The following is a 26,494-nucleotide window of genomic DNA, read 5'->3' on the forward strand; positions in this document are numbered from 1 at the left end:
GGCTGTATGGTGGGGGATTCCCTAGAAGCGTACAAAGTACTATGGGAAATTTTCCACGCTAGGCCAGGTAACGGGAGAGAGGAAGAAGAGAAATGTGACAACACAACAGTGCCTTGGTGTAGGAAAAGGATGGGAGAGGGAGGTGGGGTGAGAGGAATGCCAGGAATTGGCTCAATTCCAATGTTCCCCCTTCTCCCCAAAGTGTGCACTCACACACTCAAGGATTTAGGGGCGAGTGCATTTATTGGATTGGTAAAGACTGAGTATCTGCAATATGTCTCACACCAGTCCAACGCTTTCAATCCCTTGAAGGGGAGTGCTTGAGTGAACAAGTGCACACTTCAGAAAGATGGGGGTGGATGGTGTAATTAGGCTACTCAAGCGATAACTGCTTCAATTTAGCAGGCTGTCCCTGTCCTGGCTTGATGTTATTCCTGACAGCCTTGCCAACTGTAGCTAGGTCCAGGTCCAGACGGCTAGTGGTCTAGTCTCACGCCAGACACTTCTTATGTGTTGTGTGCTATTTGCTGTGGACCAGGTTACATTCAGTCGGACCACCAGACACCTCAGACCACATGACCAATCTCTCTTATCACTCTTCACTTGTCCTTCTGACCACGGGCTGACAAAAACGTCACAATCTCATCACCGAGTCGATGGGAAAATCATTAGGAACCAGCTCAAAATGTGACACCACTGGACATTGCATTTGTGGTTGTCCCTTTCAACTCCAGAGGACCGCATGATGAATCCTAGAGTGATGCTGCCAATCAATACCTTCATGGGTGAATGAATTAGAACGTTATTACAAAATGCCCCGATCAAAATTCCACTCACCGTCACCCAGTCTGTCCAAGTGAATGGTCTTGGATTCTAGCATAAATCAAACACCCATCCCCATACTTCTGAAGTCACTCGTTTATATCAGACTCTTGGTCCTGTCAGTTCTCTCAGCAGTGAGTGTGGCTGAGGCCCAGACTGCAGATCAGTAGTACTGCAGGCATATAGTCACTGTCTGTGTGACATGATCAAGGGTAAAGACAACACAGCTGTGGCTGGAGGACTCTGTCATATCTAGTTGCACCAGTCCGTCTGAACAGGACAGAGCTAGCCTAGTTCCAGACCTGTTTGGCCTTTCTGGGCATCATCACGGCGTGACAATGCCCAAAGGAGTTGGGAAGACGGCACAAACAGATCTGGAACCAAGCCAGGAAAGGGCTGATGTGAGATGGTGACAGCTCCGGGCGAAGTCAGCCCACTGCTGTTCTGTTCTGCTCCACTCTTCCCTTTCCACAGCCAACCTTCCTGCTCCACTAACACACAAAGGCCAGACAGGACTGAGGAGCATGATAAATATAGAACACAAAATAAGTTTTTCCTCTTATGCCAATGAACCAGTTACAAAATATGTAAAATTGTGATTTTATCTGCTTGTAGAGTGTTGACTTCCGTGGCCTTGTGAGGATGGATTCCAACTGGTCCCACACCTCGACACATTCATGATCTTTGGAAAGGTTCACCATCACTGGTTCAATTTGATCTCCCAGGGAAATCTCAAAACACAATTCAAAGGATGGCCAATCTTCAGAAAGAGATAATCCACATAATGAAACAATCGTCTCCAATTTGCATCAGTGCAGTGACACACTAATAGAAGAGTAACTACCTTTATGATGATGGTATAGTATGATTGGCTATAGTTTGTTTCAGAAGACGGCTGAGATAGGTTACATATAAGAATTGGTAAAAACCATGTTAAAAGAGACAAATGGGACTCAATTTTATGCATTTATTCATGTAGTTATTTCACTGATTCAAAGGCTCAAGGCTGGGTCAGCGATTTAATAGCCAAAAATACTCTAGATTTTATGGTTAATTTCTTTATCATCTGCTTTCTTCACTTGTTCTCTTCATTTTTTTTGGACCATCCTTCCATAAAAATGCCACAACTTTGAAAAGTGCATTTCTTCAAAACTTATTTTTCTCCTTCTTTCCCCATAAAAACATTTCCCCCCATCTTCAAGGCTTATGAGGTCACAAATTCGCAAACAAGAAACAACCAACATTTTCCCCCAAAGGTTTTATAACCATCCTGTTCAGACACACAAACAACCTTCTCCTTTTTACACAGCCAGAGAAGAACAAAAAAGATTAAACATAAACTCCCAAACCTTTTGTACAGAGAAATCAAACTAAACAGAGAAAATGTATTTTATATTAGTCCATGTTTTTATCCTCTGAATTCACTCCCTCTCAGGTTTCTGCCATTTTAATGTGGGAGGGAGATTCACACATACCAGGTACAGGTCTGTGTGTCTATTGACATGAAGCTCTGTGTGTAGTAAGTAATATCAGTCAGTCCATCATACCACGCTGCTTGTCGGTCTGTTTCTTTATATGGATTAGGAACCAGTTGTATGTCTAGAGGCCATTTTTCCAACAAGTCAACCAGTAATGTCAATGATGGTGCGTCTGTGTGTCATCAGTTTCAATCTTTCAGAGTAGGCAAGATAAATCGTGTGTATATGTTAAGAGTCTCAGTGTGGGTAGGTCTAAGCCAGTCCGAATCCCTCTGAGCATTCCTGAATGGCCAGCAGCAGCATGTGTCTCAGTTTCTCGTAGCTCTCGTAGGCTGGGAGGTCCAGCTGGTTAAAGCTATATAGGAGAGAAGGAGAGGTTAGGCAGGAATCAACAACAACCAACAATAGATTGGATATTTTCACTCAATACATGAATGCATGGGGTGAATCTCCAGTGACCCTTCCCCTCAAAACACCAGGGGACGATAACATAAGAGCACTTCCTTACTTCCCAGGACATGAAGCCTAGACTAAGGACTTTTTGATGTTGTGTGTACACTTGTGTTATTTACCAGGTGTGAGCTGTGTGGGTGTGTATTTCTTTACCAGGTGTGAGCTGTGTGGGTGTGTATTTCTTTACCAGGTGTGAGCTGTGTGGGTGTGTATTTCTTTACCAGGTGTGAGCAGTGTGGGCATACATTTCTTAACCAGGTGTGAGCAGTGTGGGCGTACATTTCTTTACCAGGTGTGAGCGTACATTTCTTTACCAGGCGTGAGCTGTGTGGGCGTACATTACTTTACCAGGCGTGAGCTGTGTGGGTGTACATTACTTTACCAGGCGTGAGCTGTGTGGGTAAACATTTCTTTACCAGGCGTGAGCTGTGTGGGTAAACATTTCTTTACCAGGCGTGAGCTGTGTGGGTAAACATTTCTTTACCAGGCGTGAGCTGTGTGGGTAAACATTTCTTTACCAGGCGTGAGCTGTGTGGGTGTACATTTCTTTATCAGGTGTGAGCTGTGTGGGTGTATATTACTTTACCAGGTGTGAGCTGACGGTAGGCGGTCGGTGGAGCGGTCGTCGCGGTGGATCTGGAACTTCTGTATTCCGTTCATGCCCTCCAGCGCGGCGAAGCCCTGCAGAGGAACCTTGGACGTGCCCGTCACGAACTGCAGGAACTTGGCTCTGTCCGCCTGGTCGAAGGAACGCAGGGCCCGCCAGAACCACTGGATCTGAGGTGAGAAACGGTCAGGGTCACACCTACACTACACAGACCAGTAGCACACAACCAATATTAATGCATAGTATATAATACAACCAATAGACCCATCTGGTATGTGTGACATCATTGGTACTGGGTTGTATTCACCAGGCACTAAACTACAGAAAACAGACTGCAAAAGGGAGGGACTACCTAGAACTTGTCCAATAAGATTTCGTTTTCTGTTGCTAAATGATACTACATTTTGCTCTTACGAATACGACCCTTGTGTCTATACGTCTCTGTATGCACTTGTATGTAGCTGGACTGGTACTTGTGGAACACTCGGTGTGTGTCTCTACCTGTATGGAGCTGGACTGGTACTTGTGGTACTCTGTGTGTGTGTCTCTACCTGTATGGAGCTGGACTGGTACTTGTGGTACTCGGTGTGTGTCTCGACCTGTATGGAGCTGGACTGGTACTTGTGGTACTCGGTGTGTGTCTCGACCTGTATGGAGCTGGACTGGTACTTGTGGTACTCGGTGTGTGTCTCGACCTGTATGGAGCTGGACTGGTACTTGTGGTACTCGGTGTGTGTCTCGACCTGTATGGAGCTGGACTGGTACTTGTGGTACTCGGTGTGTGTCTCGACCTGTATGGAGCTGGACTGGTACTTGTGGTACTCAGTGTGTGTCTCTACCTGTATGGAGCTGGACTGGTACTTGTGGTACTCGGTGTTGGCCTTGAGGTCGTCTATATCTATAGTGGGCAGGCCAGATATGAGCAGCTCCAGCTCCTGCTCTGTGAAGATGGAGATCAGCCTCTTGGGGATGATCTCGTAGAAACCCTCCAGATAGGCTGACAGCTGCTTACGGATCGCACCTGCAGGAGGAGGAAGAGGGAGTGACCGTGTAGAATAACACACTTACAAAGCTACCATTTTACACAAGTAGTACTTCACTACAAGACTTTCAGCCGTGTAACATTTGACAACGTATCCGCCTATTTTACAAGGTTAACTCTAATAAATTGTATACCATGTATAAAATATGTATATTACTAATTCGGGTGCTTGACTGGATGTTCACAAATGTACTTTTAAATGCTGGGTATCTGTAAAGCACTTTGTGACGACTGCTGATGTAAAAAGGGCTTTCGAAAGTACATTAGATTGATAAATGTGTCAGGTTTCTATGTGTTGGTGTTGTCTCGGGTTCTCACCAGTCATCTTCATCTGACAGACTAGGTGGACGTACTCCTTCTTGTTCTCCTCGGTGACAATGATGTTGCCTCCGTTAGGCTTCAGGTCCCGCACCTCACACACACCAAACTCCTGGACCTGGAGGGGGGGAGAAAGAGGGGGGAGAGCGAGAGAGGATGGAGAGAGTTCAGCAGAGCCGCCACAGAATTAAATAGAATCTATGAGGGGTTCACAGGCGGAAGCGAAAAGATTAAAAAAAGAGTCATTTTTAGTCATGGCTGGCATCTGTTAAGTTATTAAAAATCTGAGACTTGCCTATCTTGAAGCACTGTCGCATAATTAGCAGTTTTCTGAGTTTTGTTAAAGGGACATTTCCAGAAGTTCAACTTCACATTCATCATGTCCGGCACTACCCCGACCCAACGCATGTGAAAATGGCGCGTTTCTATGTTGGCATCTTGTGATTTCAACCAATTAGTTGGCAATGCCTACTCGTAATTGGTTGAAATCACATGATGCACACCAGATGATGCCATTGGGAAAACCTTTTAACACAAAACATAGAAAAGCCCAATTTTCACATGCGTTGGGTTGGGTTAGTGCCGGACATGATGAATGTGAAGTTGAACCTTTTGGAAATGGTCCTTTAGTATAAAAGAGACGAGCGCGCACACACACACCGACACACACAAACGTACCTCAGTGCTGAACGTCAGCTCGTAGCCCAGAGTGGAGACATCATTCTCCAGCAGGTAGACAAGGCCCTGGAAGAATGGGTAGTCCTCACTCTCCATGTCTGTGTACCTGAGAACAACATAACACCGGCAGCTAAATCAACTACTGAAACACTCCACAAATCAACAAAACATCTCTTGCTACGTACAAGTACATCTCAATGATCTGAACACCGTTTCCCTTAGTGGGACAAAATAAAAAGTGGTATTGAACTGAACAACAGTTCACAGATGAAGGGTTATACTGAGTACATGTCATTGTATCTGCAGCCGAGAGGTAAGGCGCAGGAACCGCGTGTGAAGAAGTGTGTGTGTCCACAGCCCCCCTACCTGACACTCTTGCCCAGGATGTGCTTGTAGAAGCTGCGTGTGAAGTAGCACTCCAGTAGTCGGTTGTCGTAGACGGCCTTGGCCACCACGCGACCTACGAACTTGAAGTAGCTGAGGTGGTTTGGGTTGCAGTGGGACGAGGGGTTAATGGTGTAGGTGACCCTGTCGCCGGGCGAGGTGCGGAACAGGGCGTACATGGCGTTAAACATCTCCCTGGAGATGATCATGTACCACTCTCTCAGCAGACCTCCGGCATCCTGACCCTCCTCCCCTTCAAACACTATGTACCTGGGAGGGGGAAGGGAATGTAGGTCAGTACACTTGACTGTCATTCTGTCATGTGGAGAAACAGGCAGAGAACAGAGAGAGAAAGAGAGGGACATGAAAAAAAAGACAGAAACCACAAGAGACAGAGGAAATAAGAGTCCCCCGTTCCTTACAGTCTGTTCTTCATGTCCTCGGGGCTCTTGCGGTGCAGCTCTCTGTAAGAGTCTTCAAAGACATGGTCCCTCCTGACATGGACAGCCATGTCCTCCTTCCTCAGACCCTCGTCCAGACGCTCCAGCTCCTGACGGAAGTATCTGGAGGGAGGGAGTGAAATTAGTAAAGAAAGAACCTACAATGTTATCATGAGAAAGACACGTTCCACCTAAAGGACCAGTGTTCAACCTGGAGCGATCAGGGTTGTGTTCATTAGGGCAAGCAACCGTATTAAAAAGTTTTGCAACGAAATACAAAATTAGAGCTTTTTTATTGGACAAGTCCAGGATGTCCCTCTCGGTTTTATTCTATTGTCTTCCATTAGATGCCTAATTAACACTAAAGAAGCCTTCCTTACTTCCTCTTGACGTCAAAGTCGAGGATACGGATGTAGTCGACCAGCACAGCGAAGGGTCCGTCGGCCAGGTGGGTGGTGGACTGACGCAGAATCTGGTTAAGAACGGTGCGGTGAGTCTCTGTAGAGGGAATGAAGGAGGGAGGGAGACAAAGGGAGAGAGAAAGAAAGGAAACATGTCAGTCGCATTTTAGGTCTTGAATGATTCAGGCTGAATCTCAACATTTTCCTTGACTCCTCACGTCTCCTCTCCTCGTCACCAAGGAAATCACTGAAGGAAAATATCTGCTTTCCTTTGACGTTTTGAGAGTCCGGGAAGGAGAGCGGATGCAAGGGAAATACATGAGTCACCCCCTGCTATACCCTCCCATCGCTGCTCTCCAGTCCCAAAACTCACCGGCAAAGCGGAGGAACTTCTGTGTGTCGGGAGGCAGGTTGGAGGAAATGTGCATGGAGGAGGGTTCCCTGGAGAAGAAGGGGTCCAGAGAAGAAGGGGTGGCGGGGGTGAGCGGCGCGGGGGACAGGGGGGGAGGCTCATCTTTGATGTGGGACAATTGGCTCTCCCTGGTGTCCCTGACGGGGGGCTTGCTCTCCCTCTCTGTGGCGTGGACCAGGAAGAAGGCCTCCACTGCCGGCTGAAGAACTGAGAGAGAAAGAGGAGGGTGAGTAGACTGCTGAATTCAAGTACCAAAACTCGTCCAATAACACTCATTTTCATTTTTAAAAGTCTTATTTTTACCATTTTGTGGCTATTAACAAAACCCAGTTCCAATGTTTCATTGCCTGAGTATACAATCAACACCACTACTTCTTATACTTTAAGCACATTGGTTCAGGGAGAAGAACATATAGCACCCAGGAAGGTGTAGTAAAACAGTTTGAGGTTTACTACAGTTAACACATACCCAGAACGGCGTGCTGATCATGTGACTCCTCCAGTTCCTTCAGGCACTCCCCGAGCATGTCCCACAGCTCGTCTAACAGAAGCTGCTCGCTTAGCAGGGGGAGGTCTGGGAGACGCTCCTCTGTCTCAGATTGGCCGTTGCCTTCTTCATCTGCATAAGAGAAGGAAATACAAAGCACACGTTAGACTAACTGAACCATGATAAATTATACCCATGGCAGTGTGGGGATCCTGCATTAGAGCATGGCAGCGTCCTATTTTTAGTGGCAGTTGTGTCGCTTTGGACAAAAGCGTCTGCTAAATCTATATATATACTGCTGCATTCCAGGTCCTATTTTTTAGCAGTTCTCTGACGATGCATCGTTTATTATATGAACATTGGTCCTGAGACGTTAACATCTTCAGGTGTTGAGATGTAATAATCTTTTCAGTGTGACTGCAATTGAAGACGTCCTGGAACGCACCCACTGTGTGTTGTGGTTAATGGCCCAATGCAGCCATTTTACATCGACATTAAGTACCTTACTGTAATACATTTCCATTCAAATGGGCAAAAATATTTTTTTTAGCATAAGAACCTTCTCAAGAAATAATTTTGCTAGGACTGTCTGGGAATGTCTGAGCGGGAGGGGAAGACCAGCTGTTTTGGCTATTAACCGCATGGTGACATCACCATAGAAAGATGAAAGTACCGCCCATGCAAACCTGCTGATCAGAAGATCCAGTGTAGATTTTCAACCAGCTACCATCAGGAAATAACACTGATCAAATGTTTTCACACTTTAACAGTGTTCGTTTCTTCAGCCGTTGTACAATATGATACAAAACACAGGAAGAATTTTACGTGATTAGTGTTGCCGAAGTTTAACGGCAGTCTTACCCAGGGGTGCAAGGTCATGCTCCAGAGGGGATGGCTGGTCTACATCCATGGGAGACTCATCCCTCTGGGCTGCCTGGGGCTCCGACACTGACCCTACCTCCGACTAGAGAAGAAATGGTAGGGGGAGGGTAGGATGACAAAAGTAGGTGCAGAGAGAGGGAATATTTGGGCAGATGGGAAGAGCGAAAGAGACAGAAATGTGATCAATATAAAATAGCAGTTTACTGGAAAAATGAGTGTACCATGCTGATGCATGATGACATTGACATCCTCATAAACCTGCAGTCAGAGAGGGGGTGACTGGGAGGGGGGCTAGAAGCATGAAGCCATGACAGCTAGCCAATACAGACCTCATCACATCATACAGTAGAGAAAGCAGGCAGCACCTCCATTCCAGAGCTGGCTTCAAACACTATTTGAAACCTTCCAAATAATTTCAGCATCTGTTCTAGCGTGCCTGGTCATTCCAATACTGAATGCAGTGGATATTTGGCATATCTCCCATCTCAGTCTGTTTTCAGCGGTATGGAGGTTGTCGGTGTGAGATTGCGGGCTGTACGATAGGCTGATTTCAAATGCACCGATGGTGTCAGTATCCGTGTTTGGAGTAAGATCAATATGCATGGAAATGTAATCGATAGTGTGAGCATATGGTGAGTATGAATGTAAATCAGACCTTGGTTAAAATAGTATTTGCTTTCTTTTAAATACTTCAGCTACACTTGAATGAGCGTGCCTGATAGAATGGAACCAATGCTAAAAGTACAAAAAAACACCCATCTAGTACTATTTGAACCCAGGTCTAATAAATGAGCATGTAGTCAGTATGCATCATTTAGTCAATAGCACACACATGTGTGCTTGTGTGGATCAATAGGCATGTAGTCATGTTTGCTCAGAAGCAGCAGTAGTCGGTCAGTGCGTGCGTTGCGGCCCATCATGCTAACCGTTGCAGCGCTCGCCGTGCCGGGGGCAGGGGGGGCAGCGGCGGGGGCATGGGAGGCAGCCACGGAGGATCCGGCGACAGAGGCGGAAGGCGGGGGTGCCTGCTGGAGGCGGCGTGCCCGCTGCCCCTCTCTCACCATCTGGATGATGGCGTCAGCCTCTGCTTCAAGCTGACGTACCGCTGCCTGGATACTGCTGGCAGAGCCCAGACTGGTGGAGCCTGGACACACAGGAGACCAGTTACATAACACTGACCCAGAGCAGAGAAAATCTAGACTAGAGAAGCTGACATTCCTGATTAAAATCAGGAAAATAACAACCTTGCCAGAGAAAGCTGTCAACCAGTCACGTCTTTTGTGTTAAAAAAAAACTTCATTTTTCATATAATTTCTAAAAGGAACAGACTGATTACTCTAGCCATTCCTATGAATGATTTTGTCGCGTGTATGTGGGAGCGTGTGTAGTAGTGTACGGTTGTCCTACCTAGTCGTCCGGTCTGCTTGGCCTTCTTGTTGGCGCGGCGCGTGTCCTCTCGGAGTTGGATGATGACCTGCAGAACCCGCAGGAAGAACTTCTGGGTGGATGTCTTCGAGGTCAGGGAGGACATGCAGGGCAGCTGCAGCTCCCGCCCACCCAGCGTCCGTTTCTGGGCTGCCACGATCACCACGCTCTCCGAGCCGTCGAACCTGCGCCCCCGCCAGCACGCGAGGACGGGCGACAAGGCGAAGTACAGTCATTATACAGAAACAGACCAGTGGTAGAGTAGTAACTAAACTAAAATACAGATGTTCTTTCCGTTTCAAGCCTTGCTTTGTGGTTTTCCTATTAACACCGCGTGGGTCTCTATTCTCCCACCTGAAAGTGTGTGTCGTATTTAACCAAAACTGAATAGGTCAAGTTGACACAAGGAGAGAACCAGTGATGACTATTCATTAACATGACACTGTAATCTCCAGAGAGCCGTGTCTTTATGAGAGCCAAATGTCAACTTAATCACAAAGCCGCCTCTAAAAGGCTGCTCCAACAGGATACTGTCATTAATACTGTGCATTTAGCCTCAAAATACCGAAATCCTCTACAAGCAATCACTTCACAGTCTTCCTTGTCCTACTATGTAGCTACTTGAGTTAATAGACACTTAGCTTAATCTGTGTCTAGCAAACTGGCCTAACTGAAAACCCTACCTCTAAAATGTAAAGTGATGTTTAGTCTAGGAATTAGGACAATACCAGTATAGCAATATTTTTTCCAGGGTAAAAATTAAAACACGAAGCAGATCAAACTCTTAGATCGATTAAAAACCTTCTGTATCTAAAATATTGTGTGCTATAACTTTCGAGGCTGTTTTCCTTAAGACGTTTTGTTCCCTTTACACGATAGTAACGAGTATCACGATACTGGTATCACCCCGGCTCTACTAGGAGGGGGCTTAATCTGGGTCCAGAAATGCAGCTGGTACTATTAACCTCCCCAGACCCCCTCTCTCTTCACCTGCTAGAGAGCTTGCCCCTAACCCCTGGCTATCTCAGAACTTCTCTCTTCACCTGCTAGAGTTTACCCCTAACTATCTCAGAACTTCTCTCTTCACCTGCTAGAGAGTTTACCCCTAACCCCTGACCCCTAGCTATCTCAGAACTTCTCTCTTCACCTGCTAGAGAGTTTACCCCTAACCCCTGACCCCTAGCTATCTCAGAACTTCTCTCTTCACCTACTAGAGTTTACCCCTAACCCCTAGCTATCCCAGAACTTCTCTCTTCACCTGCTAGAGAGCTTGCCGGCCTTCAGCCTGGCAGAGAGGGAGGTGTCCTCGGCCGGGGCATCAGGTGACTGGGCGTCGGCCCGGGCTCTCCTCTGCTGCTCCAGGTTGTACTCACGCAGCTCAGCCAATAATGTGCCTAGAGGAGAGAGGGGAAGACCACCAGTGGTCACCAACCGGTCGACGACAAAGCCCTTGCGTACCATTTTTGTTTTGTTTTTTTGTTTCGTGCTTTTGGCTGTAAGTGCAACTAATTCAGCAGCGCCGGGAAGGCAAAGTATTCCAATTTTGAACAATTTCCTCGACCCCCCTCCTCCCAAAAAAGCTCATTATTATGCTCACTCAGCTGTGCCTCACAAGTAATACAACAAATTATCTATTACCAGTGGGCTCATGTACCTACAATTTTGAAATATAATTTCAAAATGGTTTGAGAATAACAACGTTGGCAGGGAAACTCAAGCATAGCCAATATGCAGTGATAATGTATTGGGCAGATAGCCCACTGCACAAACCTCCTTGCTACAGAACTGTTTTTAATTGGTTAATGCTGCATAGGCATAAACTTAAAACTGATTTATGACTCTACTGGGCATTTAAGTAAAATCTTAAAGTGACAATGAAACAAACGCACCCATTGGTAGTGTCAGCTATCTCAGGCTTTGAATAAAAACACCTTGAACATGTATTGAGTAGTCTACTGACGCATCTATTTGCAGTGTGTATCCCAGGTGTCTCGCCTGTGAGGCTAGTAGACAGCACGGTGTGTGTGTGTTTGTACCAATCTGTTTGCAGAGTGTGTATCCCAGGTGCCTAGCCCCACTCAGCAGCAGACGGAGCACAGTGTCTCTGGTGGTTCCATCTCCTCTGGACAGCTGGAGCAGGATGTTGGCTGCATCCTCCAGACCCTCCTCTGAACACGAGTGACTGGTCAGCACCTGGGAAGAGGAAGAGTGTTATTCATTAGGTTCCAAACGGAAGAAAACTGGCTGAAACCGGGAGGAACTTCCTAGGCTCTGGTCAAAAGGAGTGCACTGTAGGGGGAACACGGTGCCATTTCAGACACAGCAATGAATTGACCTTTGTGCCTGGGCACCTGAAAGTGACTTGGTGTAAGTTTCCCTAACTGTTACACCAACACATGCATCTAGCCACGTAGAGAGCGATTAGCTTCAGCAGTTAGGGAACCAGTGTTTGTTTTAGTGGTCATTCAGTACCTCGACAGAGAGCTGTAGTTGTTTCTCAGTGAGTCCAGTGGAGGCCAGCTTGGTGTCACTTTCAACACAGAGCACGGTCGCTCTATGCTTCCCTGTCGGGACAAAACACACGCATCAATACTCTCTTCCGCTATGGTGCGTTACCTTGTAGGGCGCACATAGAAAAACATTAACACAACCCTTAGTATTGCTCGATGGGTATTATAAGCTGTGTATTATGTGGGAGCAGCAGCGCTTGTAAGACTAAATTCCCATCTGGGACAATACAGTTGATGTTTTTACATCCCACTCAAATAGAAAGTGATGTCAGTGTATTGCTTGTGAAGATGCTAGTTGTTCTCACCTGTGGCGCTGGCTCCAGTAGTGGTAGGTATAGAGACTATAGCTGTAGAAGTCTGGCCTGTCCCTGAGGACGAGCCCTGCGCTGCAGCCACTACCGAGGCCCCCGACACCACCCCGACGCCTGAGACCACCCCTACAGTGTTCCCCTGAGCAGAGGCAGAGACAGAGCCTGGAGCGGCGACGGCTGCACCGACGGTGGTGGTCTGCGGTGTTGGGTGTCCGGCGGGGACTTCCGTAGCCTTATTATCGGGCAGGGCGATGGAGATGAGGGAGAGGAGACGCAGGAGCTTCTCGGTTAGCAGGGAGGAGCGTCGTATCACTGGGTGGGACAGCATATTCATCAGCTGGCCCAGAGGAGAAGCCTCCAGGCTGAACTGAGCCCCGTCTGCCTCCCCTCCCGCCCCCAGGGGAAGAGTCTTCATGGAGGCCTTGCCTTTCCTCGACACATTCATGTTGTCCAGCTTCACCAGCAGGTCCCAGAAGTCGGTAGAGATGCCAAGGGACTGGGGGGTGATGGCCGCGCCACAGGCGCCCCCACCCAGGGAGTTCTGGGCTGAGGAGGGGGTGTTGGAGGAGGTCTGGGTGGATCTAGAGCCTCCTCCTGCTGTTCCGGTGACGATAGAGGCAGCAGCACACAGACGGGAGTCTAGTTCAGATGTGGAGGAGGAGAGCAGGTCCTTACAGCGCTGCTGGGTGAAGTGACTGGGGAACACCTGGAAATAGATAGGAGAGCAACACATTAGGTTAATGACCTGGACTAACCAAGAGACGCACACATTACATTGACAATTCACAATTTCCCTGACATTTTCAAACAAAAGCTCTGGTCAATTGGCAGTTATCCATCAAACACACCATTCATAAATCAGCACAGAGTTTTTGGACCCCCAAGATGAATGACTGACAGACGTGAGCAGTGACGTGTTCACCACCCATCCAGAGTACGAAACAGTGTCCTACCTTGGCCAGTTGGATAAGAGTATCCAGTACGTGCCGACAGACCACAGGGGCGGCCTGGGGGTGGATGTGTACGGTCGACCCTCCTCCCCCTGCACACGTCATCCCCGCCGCACCCCCTTGTACCCCTCCTCCCAGGGTCCCCCTGGTCCTCCTGATGTCCCCCCCGCAGAGTGCCGGTCGGCATGCTTCCGTCCCGACGCCCGCTGGATCTGGAAAATGTTTGTACGGCATCCTAGCGCCGCGTCCATGGAAACGGACAGCCAAGAGAGCTGGGAGGAGCTACGCGACTCCACCCGGTTGAGAAGCTCCAGAGAGGAGGAAGAGAGGGAGGCGGAAGCGGTTGCTGCGGTCGTAGACCCTTTACTCCCTCCGTAACCTCCCTGACCGCCGGCAGTCCGCTTGCCTCTGGCGTCTTCCAGGCGGGTGGTCTCGACACAAACCTCACTCTCGCTGCTGCGCTGCAGGATGGAGAGGAGACTGCGGATGACCCAGCCACGCGTCTGGGAGTGGTAGCACAGGTTGCGGAGCACACGGTGCAGACGGCTGGTGTTGAGTTTGGGTTCGTCTACGAAGAGGAGGACTAGTAGACAGGACAATGCCTCGTGGTCCAGGAGCAGACGACCCCGCAGACGCAGCAGAGAGTCCACACTGGAACTGGACGGTCTGGTGAGAGGACAGGTTAGATGGGAGCTCGTCATAAGATGTCATACACACACACTTTAAATAGACTCCTCTCACAGACTTTATCCCCACACCAGTCCTCGCCCTCTCACCTGCTCTGGTTGGCCCCTCCTCCCATTTGGAAGGTCCCGCCTCTCTGTACGGCAAGGCGGGTGTACTGTACCCTCGGTTGCCCCCCAGGCGGCTGGTAAATGCAGGCGACCTCAAAATGGCCGACAGGGCCGAGCTGGAACTATGGCCGAACAGCCTCTCGTGCATCAGCTGTCTCTGACGAGCCTGGTGATGTCAAATTGACAAAACATGCAATCATAAAATGACTCCATAATATCCCAGTATATTATGTAGCCGGAACAGAACTTGATCATTTTTCTAATTGTATTTTTTGAAGTTATTCTATGTAAGTTCACTTTTGTTACTTGGTGCTAGTGTGAAGTAAAACGTTTGAATCTTACACTCACCTCCTGCTCCCGGCGCAGCGCGGCTGCCTCGGCGGCGATGTCCGGGGGCATGACAGCCAGCACGCTGTCCTCCATGTCTTCTAGGACGGAGCGCCGCAACTCCGAGGGGAGGGTCTGGATGAATGTGACGGGGTCCAGGGGAGTGTCGCCCTGCGTGGGCTGCTGGGACAGCTCTCTACGCTGCTGTTCAGCACGTTGTTGGGCCAGGACCTGGGGAGAGGAGAGACCGATGAGAGTTCTTTAACTAATGATCCCAATTTTGAAAAACCGTATTAAGGCTTTAAAGCATTCATTAAGTCTTCCTAAGGCCACACATAGAGGCTTCAACAGCTTGAGTATAATGGAAATGTTAGGTGTTAGACCAAGATCACTAAATCTTCCCCTCTCTACACTACTCATAAGCATGTACAATACATGGCTCAAAGTTTGTGGACATCTCATTCCAAAACCATGGGGTTTGGTCCCCCCTTTGCTGCTTTAACAGCCTCCACTCTTCTGGGAAGGCTTTCCACTAGATGTTGGAACATTGCTGCGGGGACTTGCTTCCATTCAACCACGAGCATTATTGAGGTCGGGCACTGATGTTGGGAGATGAGGCCTGGCTTGCGGTCGGCGTTCCAATTCATCCCAAAGGTGTACGATGTGGTTGAGGTCAGGGCTCTGTGCAGGCCAGGCAAGTTCTTCCACACCGATCTTGACAAACCATTTCTGTATGGACATTGCATTGTGGGGGCATTGTCATGCTGAAACAGGAAAGGGCCTTCCCCCAAACGGTTGCCAAAGTTAGAAGCACAGAATCATCTAGAATGTCATATGCTATAGCATTAAGATTTCCCTTCACTGGAAGTAAGGGGCCTAGCCCGAACCATGAAAAACAGCATCCACCAAACTTTGCAGTTGGCACTATGCATTGGTGCAGGTAGTGGGTGTCCTGGCATACCCAAACCCAGATTATGCCAGATGGTGAAGTGTGATTTATCACTCCAGAGAACGTGTTTACACTGCTCCAGAGTTCAATAGCGGTTAGCTTTACACCACTCCAGCTCTAGCTTGGCATTGCGCATGATGATCTTAGGCTTGCTCCTAGACATTTCCACTTCATAATAACAGCACTTACAGTTGACCGGGGCAGCTCTAGCAGGGAAGACATTTGACTAACTGACTTGTTGGATATGACAGTGCCACGTTGAAAGTCACTGAGCTCTTCAGTACGGTCCATTCTACTGCCCAAGTTTGTCTATGGAGATTCCATGGCTGTGTGCTCCATTTTATACACCTGTCAGCAATGGCTGTGGCTGAAATAGACGAATCCACAAATTTGAAAGGTGTCCACATATTTTTGACAACGGAGTGTATTTAAGCTAAATTTTAAGCCCCACATAGATAATTTACAAGACAAGTCATAATACATAAAAGGATGATTATAAGGGTGATGTATTTTCGTTCCTCACCTCCTCCTGTATGGCGGGTGGCAGGGCAGCCAGGAACTCAGGGCTGACTTCTGTGACGCCGGGTCCTCCTCCCAGTATGGGGGCAGTGGTGGAGGGGAGGGTGGCGGCGGCAGGGGGGCGTGCTGGGGGTCGGATACCCAGCTGGTTCTGGAGCACCTCACGACGGATATCCTCTGGAAGAGCTGCCAGGAAGGATGGGTCTACACCCTCTGGTAGACTGATGCCTGGAGGAGGGGGGAGGGGTGAGTGTAGGGCTCTACTGTGCATGACGTAACACAAGGGTGGCCAACTCTCCCTCTGGAGATTTACGGTGTATGCATGTTTTTGCTCTAGCAATCGAGGTCCAATTAAGGTCCTGATGAGCAACAGGTGATTAGAAGAACCAAGTGTTAGCATCGGGTTGGAAAAAAAATGTGCTTTCTCCAGGAGGAATGCCCATCACTGAGGTAGAGGGGCCAGAGAAACCAGGCAATGAGACTCTTCTTACCTGCCAGTGGGTCCTCATCTTCATTGCTGGTGGATGGGAAGGGCTCTTCCTGGATGGCCTGGGATTGGCTGTCTGCGCTGTCACTCCGGGGCATGGTCTCTCCAGGGGAGGAGACAGAGGTGGAGCTACAGAGGGGCAAAGTATGAGCGAGGGAGACAGAGAGAGCTCATCTTCCCCTCAGAGTTCCTGCCTAGATCACATTAGATCTAAACAGATCACATTGGTATAAGTAATATGTTACAGTAGTAGCTCCATCTCGCCCTCTGATAGGTTAGGTATCATTTTGTTCATGTTTGATATACACCCATCCAAATATTTTACATCTAGAGAAGTGCCTATGGGGTAGGAGCTAGGGTTTGAATTTGGAACGTATCGTTAGTATTGCCCGCCAAGACCCTCACCCTGACTCCCCGTCTGTCTGCCTGGCCGTCAGTCCGCCGTCTCCACTCCCTGACAGCTCCTGTGGAAGATGGACAGCCTGGGTGGAGTTGAGGACGGGCTCTTCCTGCGTGGCAGAAATGGGGCTACTGGTATCCATGGGAGACCCTTCCAGTAGTGACAAGCCCACCGCTGCAGGCTCAGCGGTCTCCACGATGTCTGGACTCAGGGAGGCTGGGCGGAGAAGATCGGGGAGAGGAGAAGAATGAGTGAAAGTGGGGAGGAAAATATGGGAGAAGAGGGGAAGAGAGAGAAGAAAAATGGTCAGTTAATACACTAAACAACTATGCATAGTCTGACAGCAACAAAGTGGTTGCATGAACACATATGCTCTGTTGTAAAATCAACACTTGCACGAAGCAATATGTTGTTAGCCATGATTAGGGCTTTGGCAGTCATGACATTTTGTCAGCCGGTGATTGTCAAGCAAATAACTGCCCGTCTCACAGTAATTGACCGTCAATTAACAAACCCATTTACCATCTCCTGGCTTCCATGCATAGCCTACAAGTCACAAATGCAAACCTTTAGAACATCTACATTTGATAAAGTCTAATAAATCCATGTAATATAGCCTACACTGTCACAATAAATCAATTATCTATTTTAGACGGGTCTAAAGAAACATGATATGAAGAAAATTGTAGTCCATTTCAGAAGAACAGAATAGCAATCACTGAGTTGTCCTTATGTTAGGCCCTGATCTGGCTGTGCCAAATGGCTGTGGGCTACACTAGTTCATTTAGCAGACAAGATATTTTCTGGACTATTAAGCACACCTGAATATAAACCGCACCCACTGAATTATTAAAAAATATGTATTTTGTACATAAATAAGCCGCACATGTCTATAAGCCGCAGGTGCCTACCGGTACATTGAAACAAATGAACTTTACACAGCCTTTAAACTAAACACGGCTTGTAACAAAAAAATAAATAGGCTTTAACGAAACACGGCTTGTAACAAAAATTAAACAGTAGACTACCAAGAAAGTCATTGGTCACTTCCCTCCTCCTGTGCACTGAAACCACTGAAGTAGCGGTTTATAGTCCGGAAATTACGGTATAAATAATATAAGTGTGAAATTTGAATGGACCATTATTATGCACCCGTCTTGAAACTGGCAGAGGGAAAAAATACATATGCACTTAAAGGGATGGAAGACTCTTTTGCCGTGGTTTATTTTCATGCCAGCCAGGTAGGCTATACTCCTGTTGTAAAGAGAAGCAATGTGCTTAATATTAGGAAAGTTGGGAAATAAATATAGTATGGCTAGCCTATAGAACGCTGATGGGATCCTCTTTTTAAGAGGCCATCACTCTGTTTTCTCACACAATTGCATAGCCTATAGAAATGTTGCACAACATGAGCTTGTGGGCTCTCATGAAGTGTTTGATTAGATTTTCCATTTAATTTGCATTCATGTCAGTGATTAGAGGGACAATAGAGTGCTGGGTACCAGGCAGTTATCAAGTTTGGTAGGCTAATAATGACCATCAGCAGCATCAGAGCTTGGAGAAGCCTAATTACTGTGACTAACTGGTCACTTGGAATTTGACCGCTGTCATAACTCGTGACCGCCGGTGTGGCGGTAATACGGTCACCGTAACAATGCTAGCCATTATGGCTATATTTAAAAGGAGACCGCTTTGTCAACAGCATCACTGCAGATACCTGTGTGCCCTTACTGCTCATCAGCCACTCTGTGAAAGAGGGTGCATTCGTTTAGCTACCCTGGTGCCCTGGATGGATGAGACCAACGGAATGGTCTCAAATGTGAAAACTCCACCAACCGGTGCGCTGGGAAAGCTAAAACGAACACACTTCTTACAGTTTCAAATTTAGTCTACCTTCCCTGCCTCCATCCATCGCTCCTCCTCTCTCACCAATAGTGGGCACCGGGGACATCTCCATCTGTGACGCCTCCACTTCACAGGTCGGCCTATCGGATGCCGCCGCAAGGGCAGGAAGACCGGCCCCTGCCAGGGCGGCCAATGAATTGGCATGCGACTCTGCCAGGAGCAGGTCTGCAATTGGCTGGTGGACCTGCTGGCTGATGGCAGTCTCCAGGGAAACCAGGGCCTGTTCGTGGGGGGCGGGTGTTGTGGGGGTGACCTCTCCTGAGGGGGGAGCGGTGAGGAAACCATCCGAGACCCGAGGGGGGTCCAGGCAAGACACACCACTGCCCTGGGCCTCACCTTCTGAGTCAGGGGGGAGACAGAACAGAGAGAAGTTAGAGTTCGGCAGTCCTAGGTTCACTTGACCTCCCTCTGATGGAACAACACACAAAACAGGGGGATGAGTCAAACGAACTCAATAGTGAGCTATAGGTTCACCACAACAGTAGTTACATATAAAGTACAGAAACAGGTCCTACAGGTGTGTGCTAGTATTGGAATAGATTAAATAAGGGAAACTGGCTGGGGGAACCAAGGAGAGGTTTGGGGAGCACCGAGTTGAGGTGTACAATGATATCAATCCAAAGCTTATTTTTTTCCTGGGTGAGATTGCTGAGAGTTGGGCAGCACTGAGGAAGGCAGTAAGTTGTATAGTTATCTCCCGTACGGGGCGCACTATCCTGATCCCCAACAACAACACAACTTACTACCTCACCACAGCACAGCCACAGAAGGGTATGGGTTCCACATCCGTATAACACACACACACAGAAGCACATTAGGTTGCATAGCAACATCATGGTGTAGCTCACTTGGTAGAGTAAGGCACTTGCAATGCCAGTGTTGTGGGTTCGAATCCTACGGGGGACCAGTATGAAAATGTATGCACTCACTACTGTAAGTAGCTCTGGATAAGAGCGTCTGCTAAATTACTAAAATGTAACTACATTCTCAGTAACATCCCCCCCAAGTATTAGTTGCAGAGTAAGTGTCCGAGCCAAGATGTCAGTCCCGTGGTTTCCATGGTAATAGGGTCGTCTTGGCGTTGCCGTGGGAAAGACAGTAGACTGTATAGTTATCTCCCAGATCTGGTGTGATCCTAAAACTATACAAACTACTACCTCAACCCACAGCACGCTATGCTGTGTCCGTCTGTCTGTCTGCTGGCTTCAAGAGGGTCCAGACAGAGGACACTTAGTGGGCCAGAGTCCATTCAAACATGCACAGAAAAAAGACAGAAAAAGTGAACAGGAAGTTATCTGGAAAGAAAGGATTCACTTTCACAAAAGGGTTAAAAGTTCACCTCAATCCGGTAAAAGCACTTGCACTCTTATAAAGAAATTATTCTTATTATAGTGTTCGCATTTAAAAACAAGGTGCCAGTACCAGCAGTGGTCTCTCCAGCCGCACCATTGACCATCCCCAGTCCCGAGCCCTGTAGACTCTGCTCCCTGGCCTCCTCTCCTCCTGTCCTTCTGTCGTTCTGCTTAGCCTCCTCCTCCTCCGCCAGCTGGCGTCTTTTCTTCTCCCTCCTCTCCTCCAGCTCCTCATCTCTCAGGGTCTCCAAGTGCTGCAGGATAGGAACCTTCACCACTGGGAATGAGAGAGATGGGGTTAGAGGGATGGGCTGGGGTGTACAGTGTGTGTGTGCGTGCCTCTATAAGTCTTCATGAGTAACTGTATGAATCAGCAACAATGTGAGAATCATTTTCTCAGTAATCCAACAGCAGAATTGTAGAAGACTGTCGTACCTGCTACACAGTCGTGCATGCTCTCAGCGTCCAGTACTTTACACTCATCAGTCCATCGGGTTAAGGCAGTGGGGATACTGGACAGAGTGCCTGGAAAGATACATATTTGAGATGAATTCAACATAATTCAATCAAAGCTTGGGCTCCCAGCACAGACTAAGCACCTAGGGACAGTTTCCAATAGATTCAGCGTTGTTCTGGACTCCTATTCCAATGACAGTATTTCTTAGTCCAGAACTAGAGCTAACTTGGGTCTGGTAAAGAGGCCCATATAGTAGACTGGACTGGTGGACAGCGAGTGTCATACCTGCTTGTCCTCCGGTGCTGCTCTGCTCATGGAAGAAGTCGTCGAGCAGCTCGTCGTCGGAGCGGGCGATAATGTGCACGTCCTCGTTGCCCACCAGGAGACGTGCGCGGCCGCGGGACTGCAGGGGCAGAGAGCTGGACAGCTGCAGGATGTCTGCTGCAGCACTGGGACCTAGCAGTCTGGAGGGGAGGAGAGAGAAGGCACATACACATTTAATATACAGCAGTTGATCGTCTTACACCACTGACACATAAACACTCACACACTTAAATCATATTCTCTTCTAACGCACCGACATGAACAAACACTTTCAGAACCTATGACCGTAGAAATGTATACACGAGTACAGCAACTATAATCAATACTTTGTTTTTGAGGTGCGATTGATTTAGCATTTGGGGGACTATTCCATTGGTTCCTTTGTACGTACAAAATCAAAAGCTGCTTAAAATGTTTGACAGACTCTGACCCATGACCTAGGAAAAGTCCCATTCATTCATTGTAGCATCTCCATCTCACCTCTGCAGGATGAGTGGAGGGTTGGGCTGTCTGTTCCCGGGGTAGTGGACGTGTATCGTGTGGCCCGTGTTGGCGGTGAGCTGGCGTAGTGTTCTCTGGCTACGACCCATGCCCTGCGCCAGGCGGTTGTTGGTGCCGGCTCCGCCCAGCGTTAGGGAGCCGTGGTCGGCGTGACGCACCATCAGGGGGTGAGAGCTGGGAATGTTGCCTGGGGAGGGAGGGATGTCAGCTGATGGGAACACGATAAACAGAGAGAACAGTTGCAGACATTAGGGGGAAACGTAGTGACACAACCCCGTCATTCTACATACTGCTATATGGCTATTATAATATAGGCTACGTAGCTATTCGTAAATCTATGTCTTTAGTGTTAGTTGTTCATTAGGATTATTTAAAAAAAGAGACAACCTACTTTGAGAAATCAGGGCCCGTATTCATAAAGTGTCTTAAAAGTAGGGGTGCCAATCCGGGATCAGTTCGGTCTTTTAGATTAGGAATATATGGACAGGGGGAGCTGATCCTAAATCAGCACTCCTACACTTGAGAGGCTTTATAAATATATGGGCCCAGTTCAATAACATAGAAGCTGCTTCCTAAATCTATCCATACATTCAAAACAAAGACTATGAAAAACAAAGAGGAATAAAAACACCAATATGACTCACCGGTGGTGGAGAACATGTTGTCAAACTCTATGATGAGGTCATCGTCGCGGTCAAACCTCTCGAAGCGGATGTGTGGCGCAGCGTTGATGTCTGGGAAATCTTCATCCAGCTCCATCTCCGAACCCTCATCGTCATCATCCTCATCTCCTTCTTCATCGTCCTGAGAAACAGAACATGGCATATTTAGACAATTTTTTCTTTCTTTACACTGTTATTTTTTCCATTACAAAACTCATTCTAAAGTTAGTAAATGGATACCATTCGAATGTGACCAAGCCGGTTCGAACCCAGGTGTCCTGTATAATAGCCCGCTAAGCCGGAGCCAATGCAAATAATCACGACTCAGACAAGGTAACTGAACACACAAAAAAAAACACTCCAGAGACTTCAAACTCTTCACCTGATCCTCCTCCTCTTCCTCTTCTTCCTCCTCCTCTTCGTCCTGGCTGTCTTCTTCATCGTTGCTGCCACTGGAGTCCTCCTCCTGCGTGTGCTCCTCATCCTCAGGCTCCAGGATGTTCATAGAGTCTACGGTAGGAGAAGACGGAGGGGACAGTGAGCGAGACCAAACCACCCAACACACTTGAACTCGGTTCACCCTAATAACCCTATATAACTAAATAAAAACAAATTAAATAGATACTTAATGTATTTTTTTTTACGACAGAACCACGCCAAGCTGTACTGTGCTGGCTAGGTTACGCATACACCATAATTGTCAGAACCATGTTGGAGAGGACAATGTGAAAATAAAATATCAGAACCAGCACTTACCTTCTCGGTTGGCCTGTAGAGTAGAAGCCTGACTGATATTGGAGGGTGCCTCATCCATCAACACGTCCTCTTGTGATTCATCCTCACCACTGCCACGTCCCACTGAGTTACAGAGCAAACAACCAATCAGAAACAAGATGATGTACTGCATGTGCCTGCCCCTTTCTTCTACACCATCCCATTTCACTCTGATGAGTCCAGTGGTGTATTCAGACAGGTGAAACATTAGTCATATTTGTTTTCAAAGTTCATATTCTGTTAACTCGTACCCAAAAATTGTTATTGACTCCTATACTTATGTGGCCAAAGCGTAAATCAGAGAAAAAAACCACTAACAAAACCCAACTCAAACTTCTCTCAAATGATTGCCATTTCCCCCTAGAGGATGAGATCATCCTCCCGAGGATAATGAGCTGGCCGGTCACTGGTATACAAGAATTCATTTTTTTTTTTTAAATGAATAAATCGGTCACATTTAATAGAAATCTGGAAAGACATTTCCTTTTAGAATGTTGCAGATAGAGATTTAATAGAGGTGAAATGAGACCCCAATTCTGTTCTAGAAAATGCTTTTCTAATTGAACGGTTTGTAACGTTTCACCCTTTTCAACAGTCGCCTGGATTCCAGACGCCCTGCTTACCGATAATGGAGCTATTGACGGCGCCAGCGTCTCTCTCCAACAGCTCGTCTATCAGATCCACCAGCTCGTTCTCCACCTGCATGGCCGTTGTGCTGAGCACCTCTGGCTGACCAGCGATGACTGCCGTGTCTCCCTCAGTCTCTCCGTCCATCAGGTCACTGTCTGTCCCCTGGACCCTGTGACTGCCCTCCACCAGAGTCCCCTCAGCCTCACCAGAGTCACCTGCAAAGAAAATGGATTCAGTGAGATGAACAGTAAGCCAAGAACAGTCTAAATGTGAGTTTCCTATATCCCTGTGGTTCTGGGGAGCATGTGGGTGTCTGTGTGTAGTGTGTACATATTTGTTACTGTATGTCTACATTGTGTATGTGTTTGAGTGCAAACGTGTGTGTGTGTGTGTGTGCATCACCTGTGGTACCTTGTGTGTTGCTATTGGAGTCCCTGGCGGCTCCCACAGTGTCGTGCTCAGCCTTGTTCTTGCTGGATCCCCCCTTCCCTCCAAACAGGCTGCTGGGCTGGTTGACGATGCGGGACAGAGTCTCTAAGGGCTTCAGAGCTGCATTCACTGTGTTTGCCATGTTGGGACTGAGATAACAAGTCAATGATGAGAAAAACATTTCCTTTTTATTTAATTTACCCCTTTTTTTCTCCCCAATTTCGTGGTATCCAATTGGTAGTAGTTACAGTCTTGTCTCATCGCTGCAACTCCCACACGGACTCGGGAGAGGTGATGGTCGAGAGCCATGCGTCCTCTGAAGCACAACCCAACCAAGCCGCACTGCTTCTTGACACAATGCACATCCAACCCGGAAGCCAGCCGCACCAGGTGTAGAGTGGAAACACCGTACACCTGGCGACCTGGTCAGCGTGCACTGCACCCGGCCCGCCACAGGAGTCGCTAGTGCATGATGAGACAAGGATATCCCTACCGGCCAAATCCTCCCTAACCCGGACGACGCTGGGCCAATTGTGCGCCGCCCCATGGGCCTCCCAGCTGCGACTGAGCCTGGGCTCAAACCCAGAATCTCTGGTGGCACAGCTAGCCTTAGACCACTGCGCCACCTGGGAAACCGAGAAAAACATTCTCAATGGAAGGAAGAGATACGGAGACATTCAGCGATTTGACCACAAGATAGACAGTTGAGAAAATATGAAATCTATGCAAATTTAAGCAATGAGACGTCACAATAACCAATTGGGGGGGAAGCTCTTAAGCCAGCTTTGGCACCGTGCAAGACAAGCTACCAGTCAACATGCTGTTTTGCATGCCGTTTGGAAGAAACACCCACAGGGGAAGATTTCCCTGATGCCTTACGATAAAGTAGTAAGCAATGTGAATCATCTAAGAGGGTGAGTAAGGGGTTTGAGAGGATCAGTGGTGTGTGTGTGTGTGTGTGTACCTGGACAGATCGAGGCTGTGCGGTACTCTAGCCAGGTCGTTGACCAGTCCTTTCTTGAGGAAGAGGCGTATGATGTTGTTCATGCCGTTGTGCTGCGTCTTGGCTGCTGACGTGCTGTAGAAGCTCGAGGTGGACGGACACGACTCCATGATGGTGCTGATGATGCACATCACCGCCTGGAGCCTGGGGGGAGAGAGAGAAAAATGGGGAGTTTTCCGTTAAGTCTAGGCACACAGGGACAGATAAAATGCATAATGAATGCACTATGAATCTGTCCATTTGTCAAATACATTACCAATTTCAACTTTTGACACACATCAAAATGACATAATGGATAGTAAATAATAAACTCCACAAAAAAAGAAACGTCCCCTTTTCAGGACCCTGTCTTTTAAGGATAATTCGTAAAATTCCAAATAACTTCACAGACCTTCATTATAAAAGGGTTTAAACACTGTTTCCTATGATTGTTCAATGAACCATAAACAAATAACGAACATGCACCTGTGGAACGGTCGTTAAGACACTAACAGGTTACAGAAGGTAGGCAATTAAGGTCACAGTTATGAAAACTTAGGACACTAGAGGCCTTTCTACTGACTCTGAAAAACACCAAAGGAAAGATGCCCAGGGTGCCTGCTCATCTGCGTGGAGGGATGAGGACTGCAGATGTGGCCAGGGCAATAAATTGCAATGTCAGTACTGTGAGACGCCTAAGACAGCACTACAGGGAGACAGGGCGGACAGTGGCAGACCACGTGTAACAACACCTGCACAGGAGCGGTGCATCTGAACATCACACCTGCGGGATAGGTACAGAATGGCAGCAACAACTGACCGAGTTACACCAGGAACGCACAAACCCTACATCAGTGCCCAGACTGTCCGCAATAGGCTGAGAGAGGCTGAACCGAGGGCTTGTAGGCCTGTTGTAAGGCAGGTCCTCAACCAGACATCACCGGCAACAACGTCGCCTATGGGCACAAACCCATTGTCGCTGGACCAGACAAGACTGGCAAAAAGTGCTTTTCACTGACAAGTCGCTGTTTTGTCTCATCAGGGCTGACGGTCGGATTCTCGTTTATAGTCGAAGGAATGAGCATTACACCGAGGCCTGGAGCGGGATCGAGTATGAGGTGGAGGGCCCGTCATGGCCTGGGGCGGTGTGTCACAGCACCATGGGACTGAGCTTGTTGTCATTGCAGGCAATCTCAACACTATACGTTACAGGGAAGACATTCTCCTCCCTCATTTGGTACCCTTCCTGCAGGCTCATCCTGACATGACCCTCCAGCATGACAATGCCACTAGCCATACTGCTTGTTCTGTGCATGATTTCCTGCAAGACAGGAATGTCGGTGTTCTGCCATGGCCAGCGAAGAGCCCGGATCTCAATCCCATTAAGCACGTCTGGGACCTG

General features: G+C 48.0%; 1 protein-coding gene across 1 annotated transcript in view; it reads right to left on the reverse strand.

Moving 5' to 3' along the window:
• Positions 1 to 1,775: 1,775 nt before the first annotated feature.
• Positions 1,776 to 26,494, reverse strand: part of huwe1 (HECT, UBA and WWE domain containing E3 ubiquitin protein ligase 1) — an 82,860-nt gene continuing 58,141 nt past the window's right edge. The window contains 36 exon segments of the mRNA XM_064957626.1: positions 1,776 to 2,655; positions 3,340 to 3,530; positions 4,200 to 4,381; positions 4,721 to 4,838; positions 5,399 to 5,504; positions 5,765 to 6,052; positions 6,205 to 6,345; positions 6,603 to 6,720; positions 6,997 to 7,242; positions 7,505 to 7,654; positions 8,384 to 8,486; positions 9,331 to 9,548; positions 9,812 to 10,014; positions 11,088 to 11,223; positions 11,866 to 12,022; positions 12,302 to 12,393; positions 12,645 to 13,356; positions 13,604 to 13,688; positions 13,769 to 14,266; positions 14,377 to 14,446; positions 14,449 to 14,560; positions 14,743 to 14,952; positions 16,194 to 16,417; positions 16,681 to 16,805; positions 17,082 to 17,292; positions 19,006 to 19,320; positions 20,404 to 20,610; positions 20,769 to 20,858; positions 21,076 to 21,254; positions 21,595 to 21,823; positions 22,260 to 22,419; positions 22,660 to 22,787; positions 23,034 to 23,135; positions 23,675 to 23,896; positions 24,093 to 24,259; positions 25,075 to 25,257. Of these exon segments, the coding sequence (XP_064813698.1) occupies positions 2,553 to 2,655; positions 3,340 to 3,530; positions 4,200 to 4,381; positions 4,721 to 4,838; positions 5,399 to 5,504; positions 5,765 to 6,052; positions 6,205 to 6,345; positions 6,603 to 6,720; positions 6,997 to 7,242; positions 7,505 to 7,654; positions 8,384 to 8,486; positions 9,331 to 9,548; positions 9,812 to 10,014; positions 11,088 to 11,223; positions 11,866 to 12,022; positions 12,302 to 12,393; positions 12,645 to 13,356; positions 13,604 to 13,688; positions 13,769 to 14,266; positions 14,377 to 14,446; positions 14,449 to 14,560; positions 14,743 to 14,952; positions 16,194 to 16,417; positions 16,681 to 16,805; positions 17,082 to 17,292; positions 19,006 to 19,320; positions 20,404 to 20,610; positions 20,769 to 20,858; positions 21,076 to 21,254; positions 21,595 to 21,823; positions 22,260 to 22,419; positions 22,660 to 22,787; positions 23,034 to 23,135; positions 23,675 to 23,896; positions 24,093 to 24,259; positions 25,075 to 25,257 (6,781 nt within the window). The 3' untranslated portion in view covers positions 1,776 to 2,552.

This window comes from Oncorhynchus masou, chromosome 33 (genome assembly GCF_036934945.1).
Source record: "Oncorhynchus masou masou isolate Uvic2021 chromosome 33, UVic_Omas_1.1, whole genome shotgun sequence".
Lineage (NCBI taxonomy): Eukaryota > Metazoa > Chordata > Actinopteri > Salmoniformes > Salmonidae > Oncorhynchus > Oncorhynchus masou.